Raw genomic sequence first — 16539 nt, 5'->3', positions numbered from 1 at the left:
AAGGAAGCAGGACACAAACCTGAAGCTGAACATTTCTTCCGAAGAATGATCGGGGAAATGTGTTAAAGACAAGAAGGGAATTAGAAATGGAAATCCTATAACAGTTGCAGTAAATAAATGAGGTGGACTCCAAATTCCTGCTTAGGGATGAGTCTTCATTAACAGAGAGTGATGTGATCCAGGCTGGGTACAAGAATCATCTGGTGTCGCTATAGACTGACCTGCAGGCCTGACTAGATGTTTCCAGAAGAGAAGAAATTGTCACAGTGGAAATGTGTGATGAGAGTTACTGAAGGGGACCGGGGCAGGGGGTGGGGGGCAGGGCTGTGGCGTAGCAGGTAAAGCCGCCACCTGTGGCGCTGGCATCCCATATGGGTGCAGGTTCAAGTCCCAGCTGCTCCTCTTCCGATCCAGTTCTCTGCTATGGCCTGGGAAAGCAGTAGAAGATGGCCCAAGTCCTTGGTCCCCTACACCCTCATGGGAGACCTGGAAGAAGCTCTTGGCTCCTGGCTTCAGATCGGCACAGCTCTGGTCGTTGTGGCCAATTGGGGAGTGAACCAGCAAATGGAAGACCTCTCTCCTCTCTCTCTCTCTCTCTCTGCTTCTCCTTCTCTCTGTGTGTAACTCTGACTTTTAAACAAATAAATAAATCTTTTAAAAAAAATCTGGAGTTCAGGGAGCAGTCACAACAACAGTACTGCCCACGGGCCACACTTAGCGCTGAGCAACTGGACTGCTGGCACTGGCTGGCCTCAGGCTGCTTCTGGAACCACCAACTGCTGGGACCTATGGTCCACGGTGGCCTGAAGACACTCCAGTCCTGGAGGCAAAGACTGGACGGCTGCCTGGCCTGCTGCTCTCCCAGCTGTGTCTCCTATTGGTGGAATTCGTACCAAAACCAGCTGCTGGGGGTGTTTGGGAAACGTGGTCTGTAGGCTTCTTGCGTTTGCCACATGGAGGAGCACACAGAAGAGCAGGAACAGCTCTGGACACCAATCGACCAAACACAGAAAATAAAGGGTGGAGAGGGGCGGGCACCTGCAGATGGTGTCCAGGGTCACTCCCTGGTGAAGGGGACCTGTGTTCTAGAAACCGTGCTGCTCTTGCTGCACCATGGCCACTGTGAGGCACAAGGCTTCGGGCCGTAGCTCAATATCCTCATTGGCAAATTGGACTATAGCACCGGCCCGCGGCAATGAGGATGAGGTGCGAGTGTGGGGACAGAACGTTCAGTGTTCAGAGGCTGCCTGGGACATGAAGGCACTCAGCGATCGATAAATGGTTTCTTAAAGATTTATTTGAAAGGCGGGGTGACAGAGAGAGCGAGAGACACAGAGAGAGATGGAGAGGCAAAGAGAAGGAGATAGATTCTGTCCCCTGGTTCACTTCCCAAACGACTGCAATGGCCGGGGCCGGGCAAGGCTGAAGCCATGAGCCTGGAGCTCCATCCTGGTCTCTGACATGAGTGGCAAGAACCCAAGTACTTCAAGCCATCCTCTGCTGCTCTCTCAGGCGTATTAGCAAGGAGCTGGGTGAGAAGTGAGCAGCCAGGACTCAAAGCGTTAGGATATGGGATGCTGGTTTTGCAGGCGGCAGCTTAACCCACTGTGCCACAAAGCCACTCCCCAAAGCTGTTGTTACTCTTGCCATCATTCATATTTCAATTTCCATATCTGTAAAGAAAAGTTAAGAAGGGGAGATTAAACCCCCTTGCTTCTCTCTAAATAGCAAGTGGGAAGGGAACTACCTGTGAGACTGTACCTCACCCTGGGCTGGGATTTGGAGCTGCAGATAAAAACGATATTTTGTCCCGGTCATCAAAGAGTTTACAGTTTGAGTGGAAGACAGGCAAAGACAGAGGAAAACCACTGAGCCGAAGCAAAGTGTCCTTAATGATGGATGATAGATACAGGGGAAGTTCTAGAAGCGCACAAAAGACAGACTTTGTGTCATAGTAGATTTATACAGTTTCCACTTTATTTATTTATTTATTTATCTATTTATTTATTTATTTATTTATTTATTTATTTATTTTCCCCCAGAAACCTTTTGTTTAAGGAATACAAATTTCATACACTTCATAAGTACAACTTCAGGAGCAAATTTAAATCCAACATCCAACGTCTTCCTCTTGTGGGAGAACCAAGGCGTAGGCACCCAGGGGCCCACCGCCAGGGGGCGCCGGAGGGACCCTCGGCGTCCTCGTTGCCCGTGGCAACTGCTGTCTTCGCTGCGGCCTCGGAGGCGCGGGCGGGAGCGGCAAGATGGCTTTGAGCTCCTGGACCAAAGAGCTTATTGCGGCGGAGAAGCTGATGCGGGAGGTGGCCGTCGCCACCGGCCCCTCCCTGGAGCTCTGCACCGTCCCCGCCAGCCTGGGCTCCTCGGTGGCGGCCGGCGCGCTGGAGCGGCTCTTTGCCGTGGGTGAGAGGCTGCGGGTGCGGGGAGGGACGTCGTCCCCGGCGGGTGGCGTCCCTGGGCCGAGACCCAGCCGTGTCCTGCCCGCTCGGGCTGGGGAGAGAGGCGGCGCCGAGCGGCCGTGACCTGACCCAGGCCGGCTCTCCGCAGCCGCTGCCCTGGGCCTGCGCCCTGCGGGCTCGCGTGCGTTTGGATTTTGCATTCGACTTCAGCGAGCTCCTCCTGCCCTCTGTGTGCCGTGGCGAGCTGGAGGGTTGAGAGTTCGTGTGTAGGAGGTTCCCGTTGCGTTAGGCAAGAAAAACCGGACAAGAAAAAAAAAAAAAGGACATTTAGGCGATTGCAACGGACAATGGCCTTGAAAGGAGCCGGGGCAAACTGATTTTTCATTAGAAAGCGGAACCTGTAATCAAGTTTCCTAAGTCTGAGATCAGAGTAGTCCAAGAAAGGGCGGATTTTGTTCAGGCTGAAAACCAATGCCTAGGGGAAAAAAAAAAAATTCGTTCCTCCACTCTGCCTCACTGGTTCAGAATAATCCTATTGGTTTGCTACAATGTTACTGATGGTTTGGGGCAGTTTCTTATTTCCTTCTTAGAGGAACTAGTTTCATTTCGCAATTCTTCTCTCATAGGCTTGCACAAGTATTATCCTAAGGAACCGAAGTTACTTAGGGATATCCACGGTCACTGGCAGTGACCTTCACCTTTGACCCTAGACCACGTGGCCCTTCAACCCTGGTCCTTATGCACAAATTAAAAAAAAAAAAAATTCATGGAGCGTGTAGCTCTCCAGCTCATTTGCAAGCAGGAAAAATTACTTTTATTCAATCAGTAAAGAGAGAGAGTGTGCACAAGCAGTGCCTGCCCCTTCCTACACGCTCGCTTGCACGCTCGCTGCTGTTCCCTTGGTTTGAGTGCTTAGCTCAGAGAGCCCCAGGTCCCCTAGAACTGAGGGTATGTACGACCATTGGAGAACATGGCCTTGGAGCCACGCCACCTGGGTTCGAATCCAGACTCTACCACTGATCAGGTCAGCAACTGTGCAATAATCTGACCTCCGAAGTCTTAGATCTCTCCCTTGTGAAATGGGAATTATCTCAAGGTCATAAGGAGAAACACAGAGACAATACCAATCACGCATCAGTCACATCAAACGGAAAGCTACAGGCCTGGCGCCCCGGGAGACCGAGCCCACACCATGCAGTACGGATCAGGCCAGATGCCCAGACCTGCCTCTGTTTCCTCTTCTCTTCCTGCCTTCTCCCTGTGCCGTCTGCTTCTTGTCTTCTTTGTCCCTGGCCGCACTTTGAAGGCCTCTCCTCTCTGATGCCTTCAAACAAAGCAATTGAAAAGCACAAGGGTGCTTCAAAAATGTCACCAAAAGGTAGAATAAAAGTTATTATTTTCTGGGCTGGTGCTATGGCATAGCGAGTAAAGCCACCACCTGCAGTGCCAGCATCCCACTTCCAATCCAGCTCTCTGCTGTAGCCTGGGAAAGCAGTGGAAGATGGCCCAAGTCCTTGGGCCCCTGCACCCACATGGGAGACCCAGAAGAAGCTCCTGGCTCCTGGTTTCTGGCTTCAGATGGGCACAGCTCCGGCCATTGCGGCCAACTGGGAAGTGAACCAGCGGATGGAAGACCTCGCTCTCTCTCTCTCTCTCTGCCTCTCCTCTCTCTGTGTAACTCTTTCAAATAAATAAATAAATCTTTAAAAATATATATATATAAAAGATTATTTTAGTGAAAAATATTTGGAGAGAGAAAGGTCTTCCATCTGCTGGTTCACTCCCCAATTGGCTGCAACGGCAGGAGCTGGGCTGATCTGAAGCCAGGAGCCAGGAGCTTCCTCCAGGTCTCCCATGCGGAAGCAGGGATCCAAGGACTTGGGCCATCTTCTCCTTCTTTCCTAGGCCACAACAGAGAGCTGGATGGGAAGAAGAGTGAGAGCAGGAGCGACCGGGACTGAAACTGTCGCTCATATGGGATGCCGGCACTGTAGAGAGCATTTAATCTGCTACGCCACAATGCTGGTCCCGAGAAGTTTGTCCTTAAGGAGCATAAAATGTATACCAAGTACAAAAGAGATTACAAGTACAAAAGAGATTTATGCAAAGTACTGTAGAAATTCCAAGGTAGAAGACGGCACTTGCAGCTGGGGGAATATTTCAGCCAGACCATAAATAAAGACAGATAAATAAAATATTTCATTTTCTTTCTTTTTTTTTCCCAGAAAAATCACTGAAAAGTGACTATTTTAAATGCAATAAAGAAGCTGGAATCTTTCTTAAGGACATTTCTGTAGCCGTGAAGAAATTGGTATCGTATTATCTATATGAGCTATTTTGCTAACCTTTCACTTAGTTTGCTTCAAAAAGTTCATGGAAAATGCATGTGATGAAAAAAATCATTCATGGGTTTCAAAAGATTTTTTTCATGAAAATAAACTTTTCTTTTAATTTCATTTTTTTTTCATGAAACTTTTTAAAGTCCTCTTGTGTTTCTTCATCAGACTTTCACTTAGCACCAACTCTGTCCAAGAGACTTTAATAGATGAGAAGGGAAACTTCTCGGAATTTTAAAATGTTGTCCTCAGTTCATTTAGTATTTGCGCCAGGACTGATCCGCTGTAGATGCTGCCTGATTTTCCATGCAGAGCTCTGGGCCTGTGCAGGGAATGAGGACACACTCACTCAGGAAAAGCAATCTATCTGAGCAGTAACTAAGCTCCCTAAAAGGGTGGGCCACGTGGACAAATGCGTGGGCCACCAACTTGTAAGTAGTGTTTAATAATCCACAGACGATCGCTGATTCATAGTGTCTGTGGGGCCAGTGAACCCATTCTGCCCTAGCGATGCCCTGCATAACTGGTAAAAAGTTGGCATCCGTTCACTGCTCAGACTGCTCTCAGTAAAAACAAACTTTCAGTTAACCTGGCCCCTATCAAAGACCTGTTGCAGAAGTAGCTAAAACAATGTCCTAGGGCGTTGTGGCACAGCAAGATAAAGCTGCCACCTGCAACACCACATCCGATCAGAGCACCGGTTCAAGTCCCAGCTTCCAGGAAAGCAGTGGAGGATGACCCAAGTCACTGGGCCCCTGCCACCCACATGAGAGACCCGGATGGAGTTCCTGGCCCAGAGATTCCGCCTGAACCAGCCCCAGCTGTTGCAGCCTTTTAGGGGAGTGAACCAGGGGATAGATGATTGTACTGTTTCAGTGTTGTGAGTTGTTTAAAATGTAGCCTAAATTTTCAGGAAGAAATGAGAAGAGCCACAATCGATCTTCTGGAAATTGAGAGCATGGAATTCAGCAGGCTGTACTTCCTGTTGGGAACTCTACCCAACACCATTAACAAGGAAGTGGAAGGTACTTTTGGGGTTATAAGCTGTAGACGTTTAGTTTATCCCATAAGAAAATATGCCAAATACTTTTAAGAGGATGAATTAAATAGCTGTTGCTTGGGTAAATATAATTAGAAAGAGCACACATCACAAACACAAGGAGACCCATCTGTTTTAAGTGGAAGCACTATATATAAAACTATGGGATGGCTGTTTGGCAGTGTAGTCAAAAGATGTGGCTTGGGACACTTGCATCCCATGTCAGAGCGCCTTGGTTTGAGTCCCTGCTGTGTTCTGACTCCAGCTTCCTGCTGATGTGTACCCTGGGAGGCAGCAGACGATGGCTCAAGTACTTAGGTCCCTGCCACTCTCATAGAAGACTCAGACTGGGTTCCAGTTTCTGGTTTTCACCCGGCCCAGCCCTGACTGTTTGCAGGCATTTGAAGAGTGAACCAGTGGATGGAGGACCTCTCTCTTTCTCTGTGACCCCATCCCAAGACCTCGCTTTCAGTTCTTTTGGATATACATGCACAACTATTCCTGGGCTTTATGATGCTCTACTTATAATTTTTTGAAGATCTCCCATAATGTTTTCCACAGTGGCTGCACTGTTTCTCATTGCCACCAGCCATGTACTAAGGTCCCAGTTTGTCCATGTCCTTGTCAGCACTTGTTATTATCTGGGTTATTGCTAGGTTTGGTGTTTTTTGTTTGTTTTTGATAGCCACCATAATGAGTGTGAGATACTATTTCATGTGGTTTCGGTTTGCATTTCCCCAAAGATCAGTGATGTTAAATGACTTTTCCTGTGCTTATTGGCCACTGTTATACCTTCTTTGGAAAGATGTCTGTCCAGGTACTTTGCCCATCTTCACGGGGGCTGGTTTTGTTATAAGTTGTTGTTGTGTGATAGCAGTTATTTGTGCATTAGAGATGCTAACCCCTTACTAAATATGTGATCCGTAAATATTTTCTCCCATTTCATGGTTTGCCTTTTCATGCTGTTGATAGTGAACTTTGATGCCCCCAAATTTGTATTTTTGATGTAGTTTAATTATTTTTCTTGTGTTGCCTGTGCTTTTGGCATCATATCCAAGAAATCACTGCCAACTCCCATGTCATAAAGCTCTCCCGTGTTCTCCTGTGAGAGTTTTATGACTTTTGCTCTTACATTTGGGTCTTTGACCCATTTAGAGTTGAGTTGTGTATTTGGTGGTGCAGACCCACTTTGAAGTGTTGTCCGCGTCACAGCTCATCACACACACAAGTAGTCAACCTCCCTCTCTGCCCAGCGCTGATTCTTGTATTTCCTCACAGCAGATTTTCCAGACAGTACTGCACAATAAATTTTCTACACACAGATGTTAGACTCTGTTTCCCAGGGAGCTCAGCGGTGGTTGTTTGGCCTAGCAGTTAAGACACCAGATAGGATTCCTATTTCCCACCCTGGAGTGCCTGGGTTCCATGCCCACCTCTGGGTCCTGCTAGTGCAGACTCTGGGAGACAGCAGGTGTGGCTCAAGTTGTTAAGTTTGTGCCACCTACATAGGAGACCTGGATTGAGTTACCAGCTCCCATTTTAGCTGGGCTCAACCCCAATACCTATGGACGATGTTGGAGTGAATCAACACACAATCTGCCTCTTTCCCTCTCTCTCTGCCTCCCAAATTAATTAACTCATTAATTAATAAAAAAGAACAACCTTAATAAATGACAAAAATTTAATAATAGATGTCCCCCTGATCCATCTGTAGCCTCTTGGCTCCAAATCTCCTCTTCACTGTCTGCCCTGTGGTAGGGGAGCTGGCCCCTAGGCATCTCCCCTTTACCAGCTGACATGGTGTTCAGCTTTGTCAGTGCAGGGCACTAGAAGGACATGGAGGGGGGAGGGGCTCTCTTCCTGGCTCCAGTGCACTCAGACTTGCACACTTACAGTGCATGTGGTTTGTCCAGACCAGGATCCTGCGGTGCCCAGCGTCTGCCCTTCAGGTAGCTCCCTGATGGGATGCCGCCCACGAGGGGCCTCTCTGTGAAGGGCTTTCCCTACCCGCCTTGGGGAGTACTGCAGTGAGTTCTGAAGTGTGGCACCTCTCCTCGGGCGGGTCTTCCAACATGTCAGAGAGCAGATTTCCAGCAAATTCCAGCAGCCCAGCATTCCATGACCTTCTTTGCCCTCTCGGGTTTGGAAGTGCTGCTTCCTCGAGCACTCCCAACTCAGTTCATGGGATACCATCTGCTCCTTGTGCCTGTTCTTTCTGAATTCTTTAGGGTTCTCTTTGCTTTTTGCTACCCATCACCTCATTACTCTAAGCCTGGGTTGTAGTTCTAGTTCCTTATATTAAAGTTCCCCTCTTGTGTGTAGTCTGGGTGTTGCACTGTTAGGCAATGTTTTTGTTGTTGTGCGAGCATCACAGCACACTTACACAAACCCAGATGGTGCAGGTCAGCCACTGGATACGGTCTCTTGTTGTGATCAATGGATTTAGTAAAGAGCAGAAAGATGACAGTGGAGCTGGTGAAGTGCGGAATACTGTTTTACAGCCTATTTTAACTCCAAATCAATGATAAACAGTACAGTAAATACTTAGGGCAGTAGCCGAGTCCTCTGCTATCATTGTCAAGTGTGATGTACTCTACAGAGGTGTATGTTCTGCACTTTTATATAACCGGCAGCCCAGTAGGTTGGGTTCCACCAGCATCACCACAAACCTGCGATAAATGCATTGTGCTAGGACCTTCTGGTGGCTACAGTGTCACAAGGTAATGGGAATTTTTCAGCATCATTGCAGTCTTTTGGGATGCAGTGCATAGTGGTGTGTCGTTGACTGAGTCTTGTTGTGTGCTGACTGTACTATGGGATTTCTATCTCCTAATTAGACACCGTATGGTACAACAGATTATACAACAATACACTTGGTGTCTACTTTGACAGGGAGATTATAACAAACTGTATGTACAGAGAAAAACAAGACATAGTAGCATCTGCACCAAAGGTAGAATAAAGAGGGTTTCTGTCTTGTTTCCTTTATTTTCCAGATTGGGATCTTTTTATAATCAGGAAAAAATGCTATGGAAGTGGAAAATATATGAGCTTCTAAGCTCCCTAATACCTGCTGAATACTTAGCCAAGTAATTTAATTGGCCTTTTGTCATATGGTCTTTTTTTTTTTTTTTTTTTTTTTTTTGACAGGCAGAGTGGATAGTGAGAGAGAGAGACAGAGAGAAAGGTCTTCCTTTGCTGTTGGTTCACCCTCCAATGGCCGCCGCGGTAGCGCGCTGCGGCCGGCGCACCGCGCTGATCCAAAGCCAGGAGCCAGGTGCTTCTCCTGGTCTCCCATGGGGTGCAGGGCCCAAGCACTTGGGCCATCCTCCACTGCACTGTCTGGCCACAGAAGAGAGCTGGCCTGGAAGAGGGGCAACCGGGACAGGATCGGTGCCCCGACCGGGACTAGAACCCGGTGTGCCGGCGCCGCAAGGCGGAGGATTAGCCTAGTGAGCCGCGGCGCCGGCCTTGTCATATGGTCTTGGCACCTGCAGCCATCCGCATGGGCAGGATCTGAGAGCTTGTTAGAAAAATGCAGAATTTCTGAAACCCCACCACCACCAATATTGTAGCAGAGTCTGCATTTAACAATATCCTCAGGTGATATACTCATGTAGACATGTTCGTGCTTGTAAAACCTTGCTACAAAGAACAGTCTCACTTAAACTTGGAAGAAGAGGGGGGAGGAGGAGAATTGCCTAGCTCACCCAAGGAAGCTAACAGCCAGTTTCTAGGGAATCTGTCTGTGGTTTAAAAATGAGTAGTCCAGCACCTTTCTAAACAGGTGTCCAAAATTCCAGTTTCATTCATGGCTGTTCTTTAAAAAAAAAAATTATTTTGAAGGCAAAATTACATAGAGGCAGAGACAGAGTCTTCCATCTGCCAGTTCACTTCCCATATGGCCGCAACAGCCAAGGCTGGGCTGATCCAAAGCCAGCAGCCAAGGGCTTCTTCTAGGTCCCCCACATAGATGCAGAGCCCAAGGACTTGGGCCATCCTCTACTGCTTTCCCAGCCATAACAGAGAGCTGGGTCGGAAGTGGAGCAGCCAGGATTCGAACCGGCACCCATATGGGATGCCGGTACTGGAGGCGGCTTTACCCACTACACCACAGGGCTGATCCTACAATAACTTGTTTTTAATACATTGAGTTCCCCAAAAGGCAGAGTGTGGAGCAATGGCTTATGCATTATTACGTTTTAAGGGAGTGCAATTCAGAAAGCCATGGGATAAGGAGACAGAAGCAAGGAAGAAGAGAGAGCAAAAACGGGGATGCGAAGGAGGCATTACAATGTTTACTGCTGCGGGCTTCAGCTAAGTAATCGTAAGAACAGGTCCTCAAGACCCAGTGCTGCCCCTTCTCAGTACCACCAGTCACGTGAGGAAGGGGGCCGATCTGTGCCTGGACGCCTCTCCGTCATTGGCCCGATGTTAGTCCCACCCTCGCACTTCCGGCGCACGCACGCATGCTCCTTAAGTCCCACGGTACAGGAACAGGAAGGCGTAGGCCGGAAGTGAGAAGTCCTCGGGCGGATCGGAACCCAGTGCGGAATCTGTTCAGAGCCTGTGCACAGCCGGTCACGGCAGCCCGCGTAAAAACAAGGGAAATAATTAATAGGTGAGAGTGAAAGGAACCAACGGGGCAAGGAAGAGGCAGCGGATCCAGACACGTACTTAAAAGGATATCTCAGCGGCAGACATAATTTTTTCAAGACTTGAACAGTCAGCCCCTAACCATTGTGCGCCCTCTCAAATAATTGAGTAAACTTTACGTTTACTTTTAAGAATGTGTCAGAGATGCCCGCAGATTAAATCTTCAGGAGATCAATGAAATACGAGCAAAAATCAGAAAGACGAATAATGAAATAGAGTTTCTGAAGATGAAAATAATTGAACTGGAAGAAGAAAATGAAGACTTGGGGTAAGTTGCTTTTCTTTTTTCTGAAATTTGATGTACTTGATGGGGGTCTGGGATTGGATGGCGAAAATTGTCCTAAAGGGTTGGCCCTCTGAGGTGAGCCGGGGCGGGGCGGGTGAGGAGGGGGCGGTCAGTTTTGGAAGATGACCCGGGCAGCCCTGGCCGGCTCAACCATGGCAGTCCAGGGTCGGAGCGATCCAGAACTGCTGTTTGTAAATCGCACACTGGCTCCGATGCGCCCTGCATGGTGGGTATTTGGCACAGTGGTTACGACGGCTCCTGGGGTGCTCCTGTCCCATATCGGAGTGACTGGGTTCAGGTCCTGGCTTCACTCTAGAGTTCAGCTTCCTGTTATTGCATCCTGGGCGGCAGCAGGGGATGGCTCAAGTACTCGGGCCCTGGATGGAGTGCCTGGCCCTGGCCGAGTAGGCATCTGAAGAGTGAACCAGCTTTCTCTCTCTCTCTCTCTCTCTCTCTCTAAACAAGTAATTGTTTACATAATGCAGAACAGTACTCCCTCCAAAGGCAGAGGCTCAGGATGGATTTAGTTTCCATTTTTGTTTATTTAAGTTTACAGACGCTCACCAGCAACGCAAGGCATCTTGCAGGAACCATACTGGAAATGAAACCTCAAACCAGGTCCATTGTATCCATTTCAGTTCCTATTCAGCCATACTCGCTATCTTGTGGAAGGCAGGGGTTCGATTGGCTCCCAGGAGAGGGTTCCACACTGTATCTATAATTAAAAGAGACAAACTATATAACAGCCTGTAGCTCAGGATCTCACACCTCTTAGTTTCCTTTATTCCTGAGCTGTGAGGTCTCGGACCCCCGGTTTACCTGTAGTCCTTAATTTCTCTATCTATAAAGAGGGAGTCAAACTTTTAGATTACCCTATGCAGATCCGTCTGGAAGAAAAAAAAAATGGGTTGAAGGGTAGCTCAGTGCTGTGAACAGATTTGCAAAACTAAAGCATAAGGTTTTCTGGAGTGAGAAATGTTCAAAGGGCCCTCACTGCTGGGAGAAAAGCTTGCAAAGCTAAAACAATCAGAAGATTGCTTGGTGCACAGATATCAAAGCATTCGGAGCTGGAGGAGGCCTGAAGGCCTAAGGACACATTTCCCGGACCAGGCCTGAGCACCTGTACTAGGAGATGCTCCACGACCACACAAGTTTCGGAAATGGAATCCCCAATGCAGATTTGCTCATGGTATGTGCCAGCCACAATTGCTGGGGAATGTCATATAAATGAATCTATTTCTGCACCAATAGTAGGAATAATAATACCCAGACTGGATATTCCTTTCAACTAGTTAGCAACATCATAGCGCTGCAGATCAGTGATTCTCAAAGTTGAGTGGGCATCTGAAACACTTCTACTGCTTGTTGAAACACACGTTGCTGAAACCCATTCAAGAATTTCTGATTTAGTAGACCTGTAGGGTGGAGGGTGGGACAAGAATTTGTATTTCTGACAAGTGTCTGGGTGATGCTGCTGCTAGGCCCAACCACTTGGAAACCCATGGATCTGGACAGTGGTGAGCGTCTCTCTTCTTCTGGATGGGTAGTCCTTGTGTGTGTTCACCCCAGGCCCAATATTCTGTGTGTGTGCTGTCCTCTCAACCCATCACAATGCACCAGGCTAGGGTTTCTGCTTCCCCGAGGCTCCTCGATCCTTAGGTTGAGTCATTCCTGAGGGCCGTCTCTGCTCGGCCCACAGAGCACCCATTGTCTGACACCTTCATCGAGCCTCTCACCTGAGCTGCTTTTCATTGCATTTCTGTCGCAGAGTTGCACCTCTGCAGCATAGACTTCTCGACAGCCTGTCTCTGGTGTTCTGAGCCTTCAGACACACACAGCCCTCTTGGGGTCTAACCCTGGCGACTAGAAAAGGAAAAAGAGCTTTTCTATTCTGGGAACCTTTCAAAATGGAACTGGAGAAAGTGACACCAATTGCCACTCCTGAAAATCTTTGATTGTTAGCCTCGAGGTTGATATTTCTCCCAACATTGAGGTCTTCAGATGGACATGGCTGGCAGTGGATGTGTGACATTAATGACTGCTGAGCTCAGATTTGGCTGCAGCTGGGAGAAGATAAGATGATGCAAATTAGGACTCGGGCATCCAGTGAACAGCAAGGGTGGAAGGCTGGACGCAGCCTCCTGTTTCTCTGGTGTCTGTCCAGAGGAAGCCTAGCCTTCTCCTGGGGCTGTGACACCAGCGAGCAGCTGGAGCTGTGGCAGGATAACCACCTTTCTTTGGCTTCACTACCCAGCCCAGTATAGGAAGATAGAAATGGCAAGGATGCCCATCAAAACGCTCCTCTGGCCAGATGCCACTGACTTTTGAATCGCTCTACACTGTTAGGCACCGTATCCTGCACTTACTGCCTGACATGTTGGATGGATAGGGTGAGGTGGGTCATCACTTGTCAGGTTGTTGCTTGTTTAGTATTTCCTTCTATTCTCTTCTCAACCAAGTTTAACCATCACAACCACAATTAGTATCCCTTGCAATGTCCTGTTGGATGAGGGCTACCTGGCCAGACAGACTTTCTTTTTTCTTTTTAAGATTTATTTATTTATTTGAGAGGCAAATTGACAGAGAGACAGACAGACAGACAGAGATCTTCCTTCCACTGGTTCACTCCCCAAATAGCCACAACGGCTGGAGCTGGGCTGATCCGAAGCCAGGATCCAAGAGCTTCTTCTGGGTCTCCCACGTGGGTGCAGGGAACCAAGCACTTGGGCCATCTTCCACTGCTTTCCCAGGCCATCAGCAGAGAGCTGGATCAGAAATGGAGCAGCTGGGATATGAACCAGCTCCCGTATGGGATGCCAGTGCCGCAGGTGGAGGCTTAACCTACGATGCCATGGTGCCACCCCCTCAGACTTTCAGTTCCCTTCTTAAGTATGATTCTCTTCACTCTGTGAGGATTCTTATCCCCCAGTGAAAAGCAAGAAGAGCTGGCAGAGCGGTATGAAAAGTTTGTCACGGCACTCAACTACGCGTTGGAAGAGAAATCCACGGCCACTGTTTACATAAGTGAGACTTACACCAGAATCAGCTTTGAGAAAGAAGAAATAGACTCAATAAAAAAATGCATTAAAGAGGCAGAGGAGGAACTAGAAAAGCAAAAAGGAGAATATTTGACAAAAAAACAAGCTTTGACTGTACAGGTAAATGGCACAATTTATTATTTTTTACAAATACAGAATTGTATAGACTCTGGGGCAGGAAATAGAAAAGAATTTATTTGTCTGTGAGGCTGGCACTTGCTCTCCATGGACTCTGCCGAGAACACTGGGAGGACTAGAGCGGGAGACCCAACGACACAGCGGAGCCTCTTGGGAATGACTTTGGTCGTGTCTCAGCTTGTGGTCCACAGAAAAGAATGTAAGTGACAGGAGCTGTAACACTGAGTAGCCCCTTGCTCACATGCAGCCATAGAGCACCTTAGCCAGTTGCCCTTGACAGTCCCCAGGCTGAATCTGTGTTGACAGGACCAGGGAGTGCAGACCAAGCAGACAGGGCCCCTGTCCACAACTGCTTCACCTGCTGAATAAATCAGAGAGGAGCGAGCGGCGTGCAGAGGGGCAATACACAGTCAAGGACATAAAGAGAAAACCATGTTTTGAGGCCAACAATTTTGTGGGAACACGGATAACTGCTAAATCCTTTTCTGCTCGTGTAGGGACTGGGCTATCTGCTATGCCATCCTAATTGAAATTCCCCATTCGCTGCCCACTTTCACCATTGCAATTCAGTATAGTTCTGGAAGTTTTAGCCAGAGCCATTAGGCAAGATAATGAAAAAAAAAGGGGGGGGATACAAATTGGAAAGGAGGAAGTCAAGTTATCCTTATTAGCAGATGACATGATCCTATACATGGAGGAATCAAAAGATTCCACTAAGAGACTATTGGAACTCGTAAGAGAGTTGGCAAAATCGCACATCATGAAATCAACACATAAAAATCAAAAACCTTTGAATATACAAACAATGCCATTGCTGAGAAAGATCTTGTAGGATCAGTACCATTCACAATAGCAACCAAAAAATTTAAATGCCTTGGAATAAATTTAGCCAAGGATATGAAAGATCCTTACAATGAATATTACAAAACATTAGTAAAGAAACAGAAGGAACCAGAAAAAAAAAAAAAGGAAAAATCTTCTATGTTCATTGGATTGGAAGAATTAATATCATCAAAATGTCCATACCAGGGAAAGTAATTTATAGATTCAGTGCAACCCCAATCAAAATACCAAGGACATTCCTCTCAGATCTAGGGGAAAAAACGTGTGTTAAGATTCATATGGAAACACAAATAGCAAAGCAATCTTAAGCAACAGAAACAAAGCTGGAGGCACCCAATACCAGATTTCAAGATATAATACAGGGGAGCTATAATCAAAACATCCTGGTACTGGCACAGAAATAGACATGCAAGCCAGTGGAACAGAATAGAAACCCAAGAACTAATCAACGTCTACAATCAACTAATCTTCAACAAACAAGCTCAAATCAGTCCCTGGAGAAAGGACAGTCTTTTCAACAAATGGTGCTGGGGAAATTAGAGCTACACAGGCAGAAGTATGAAACAAGACCCCTACCTTATACTGTATACAAAAATCAACTCAAAATGGATCAAGGATCTAAATCTATGACCATCAAATTACTGAAGGAAAACATCAGGGTAACTCTGCAAGACATTGGCTTAGGTAAAGACTTCTTGGAAAAGACCCCAGAAGCACAGGCAATAAAAGCAAAAATAAACACGTGGGATTATAAGCTAAGAAGCTTCTGTACTGTAAAGAAAGCTTTCAACAAAGGAAAGAGACAACATACAGAATGGGAGAAAATACTTACAAACTATGCAGCTGATAAAGGATTAATATCCAGGATCTTAAAAAAAAAAAAAAAAAGCTCAAGAAACTCAACAACAAAACAAACAATACAGTTAGGAAATAGGCAAAGGACATGAACAGGCATTTTTCAAAGGATTAAATTCAAATGACCAACAGAAGCATGAAAAAATGCTCAGGATCACTAGCCATCAGGGAAATGCAAATCAAAACCACAGTGAGGGCCGGCGCCATGGCTTAACAGGCTAATCTTCTACCTTGTGGCGCTGGCACACCGGGTTCTAGTCCCGGTTGGGGCGCCGGATTCTATCCCGGTTGCCCCTCTTTCAGCCCAGCTCTCTGCTATGGCCCGGGAAGGCAGTGGAGGATGGCCCAAGTGCTTGGGCCCTGCACCCACGTGGGAGACCAGGAGAAGCACCTGGCTCCTGGCTTCGGATCAGTGCGATGCGCCGGCCGCAGCGGCCATTGGAGGGTGAACCAACAGCAAAAAGGAAGACCTTTCTCTCTCTCTCTCTCTCTCTCTCTCTCTCTCACTATCCACTCTGCCTGTCAAAAAAAAAAAACAAGCCGGCGCCGCGGCTCAGTAGGCTAATCCTCCGCCTTGCGGCGCCGGCACACCGGGTTCTAGTCCCGGTCGGGGCACCGATCCTGTCCCGGTTGCCCCTCTTCCAGGCCAGCTCTCTGCTGTGGCCAGGGAGTGCAGTGGAGGATGGCCCAAGTGCTTGGGCCCTGCACCCCATGGGAGACCAGGAGAAGCACCTGGCTCCTGCCATCGGATCAGCACAGTGCGCCGGCCACAGCGCGCTACCGCGGCGGCCATTGGAGGGTGAACCAACGGCAAAGGAAGACCTTTCTCTCTGTCTCTCTCTCTCTCTCTCACTGTCCACTCTGCCTGTCAAAAAAAAAATAATAATAAATAAATAAATAAATAAATAAAAAACAAAACAAAAAAACAAAA

General features: G+C 47.6%; 1 protein-coding gene across 1 annotated transcript in view; it reads left to right on the top strand.

Annotated features, from left to right (window-relative positions):
* Positions 1-2264: 2264 nt before the first annotated feature.
* Positions 2265-16539, top strand: part of CCDC175 (coiled-coil domain containing 175) — a 68218-nt gene continuing 53943 nt past the window's right edge. Inside the window, exons 1-5 of the mRNA XM_062181490.1 lie at positions 2265-2421; positions 4643-4728; positions 5667-5778; positions 10581-10716; positions 13664-13892. Coding sequence (XP_062037474.1) covers positions 2265-2421; positions 4643-4728; positions 5667-5778; positions 10581-10716; positions 13664-13892 — 720 coding nt within the window. The remainder of the gene's footprint in view (positions 2422-4642; positions 4729-5666; positions 5779-10580; positions 10717-13663; positions 13893-16539) is intronic.

Source organism: Lepus europaeus, chromosome 22 (genome assembly GCF_033115175.1).
Source record: "Lepus europaeus isolate LE1 chromosome 22, mLepTim1.pri, whole genome shotgun sequence".
NCBI lineage: Eukaryota > Metazoa > Chordata > Mammalia > Lagomorpha > Leporidae > Lepus > Lepus europaeus.
This window is presented reverse-complemented; position numbering and strand designations above follow the sequence as displayed.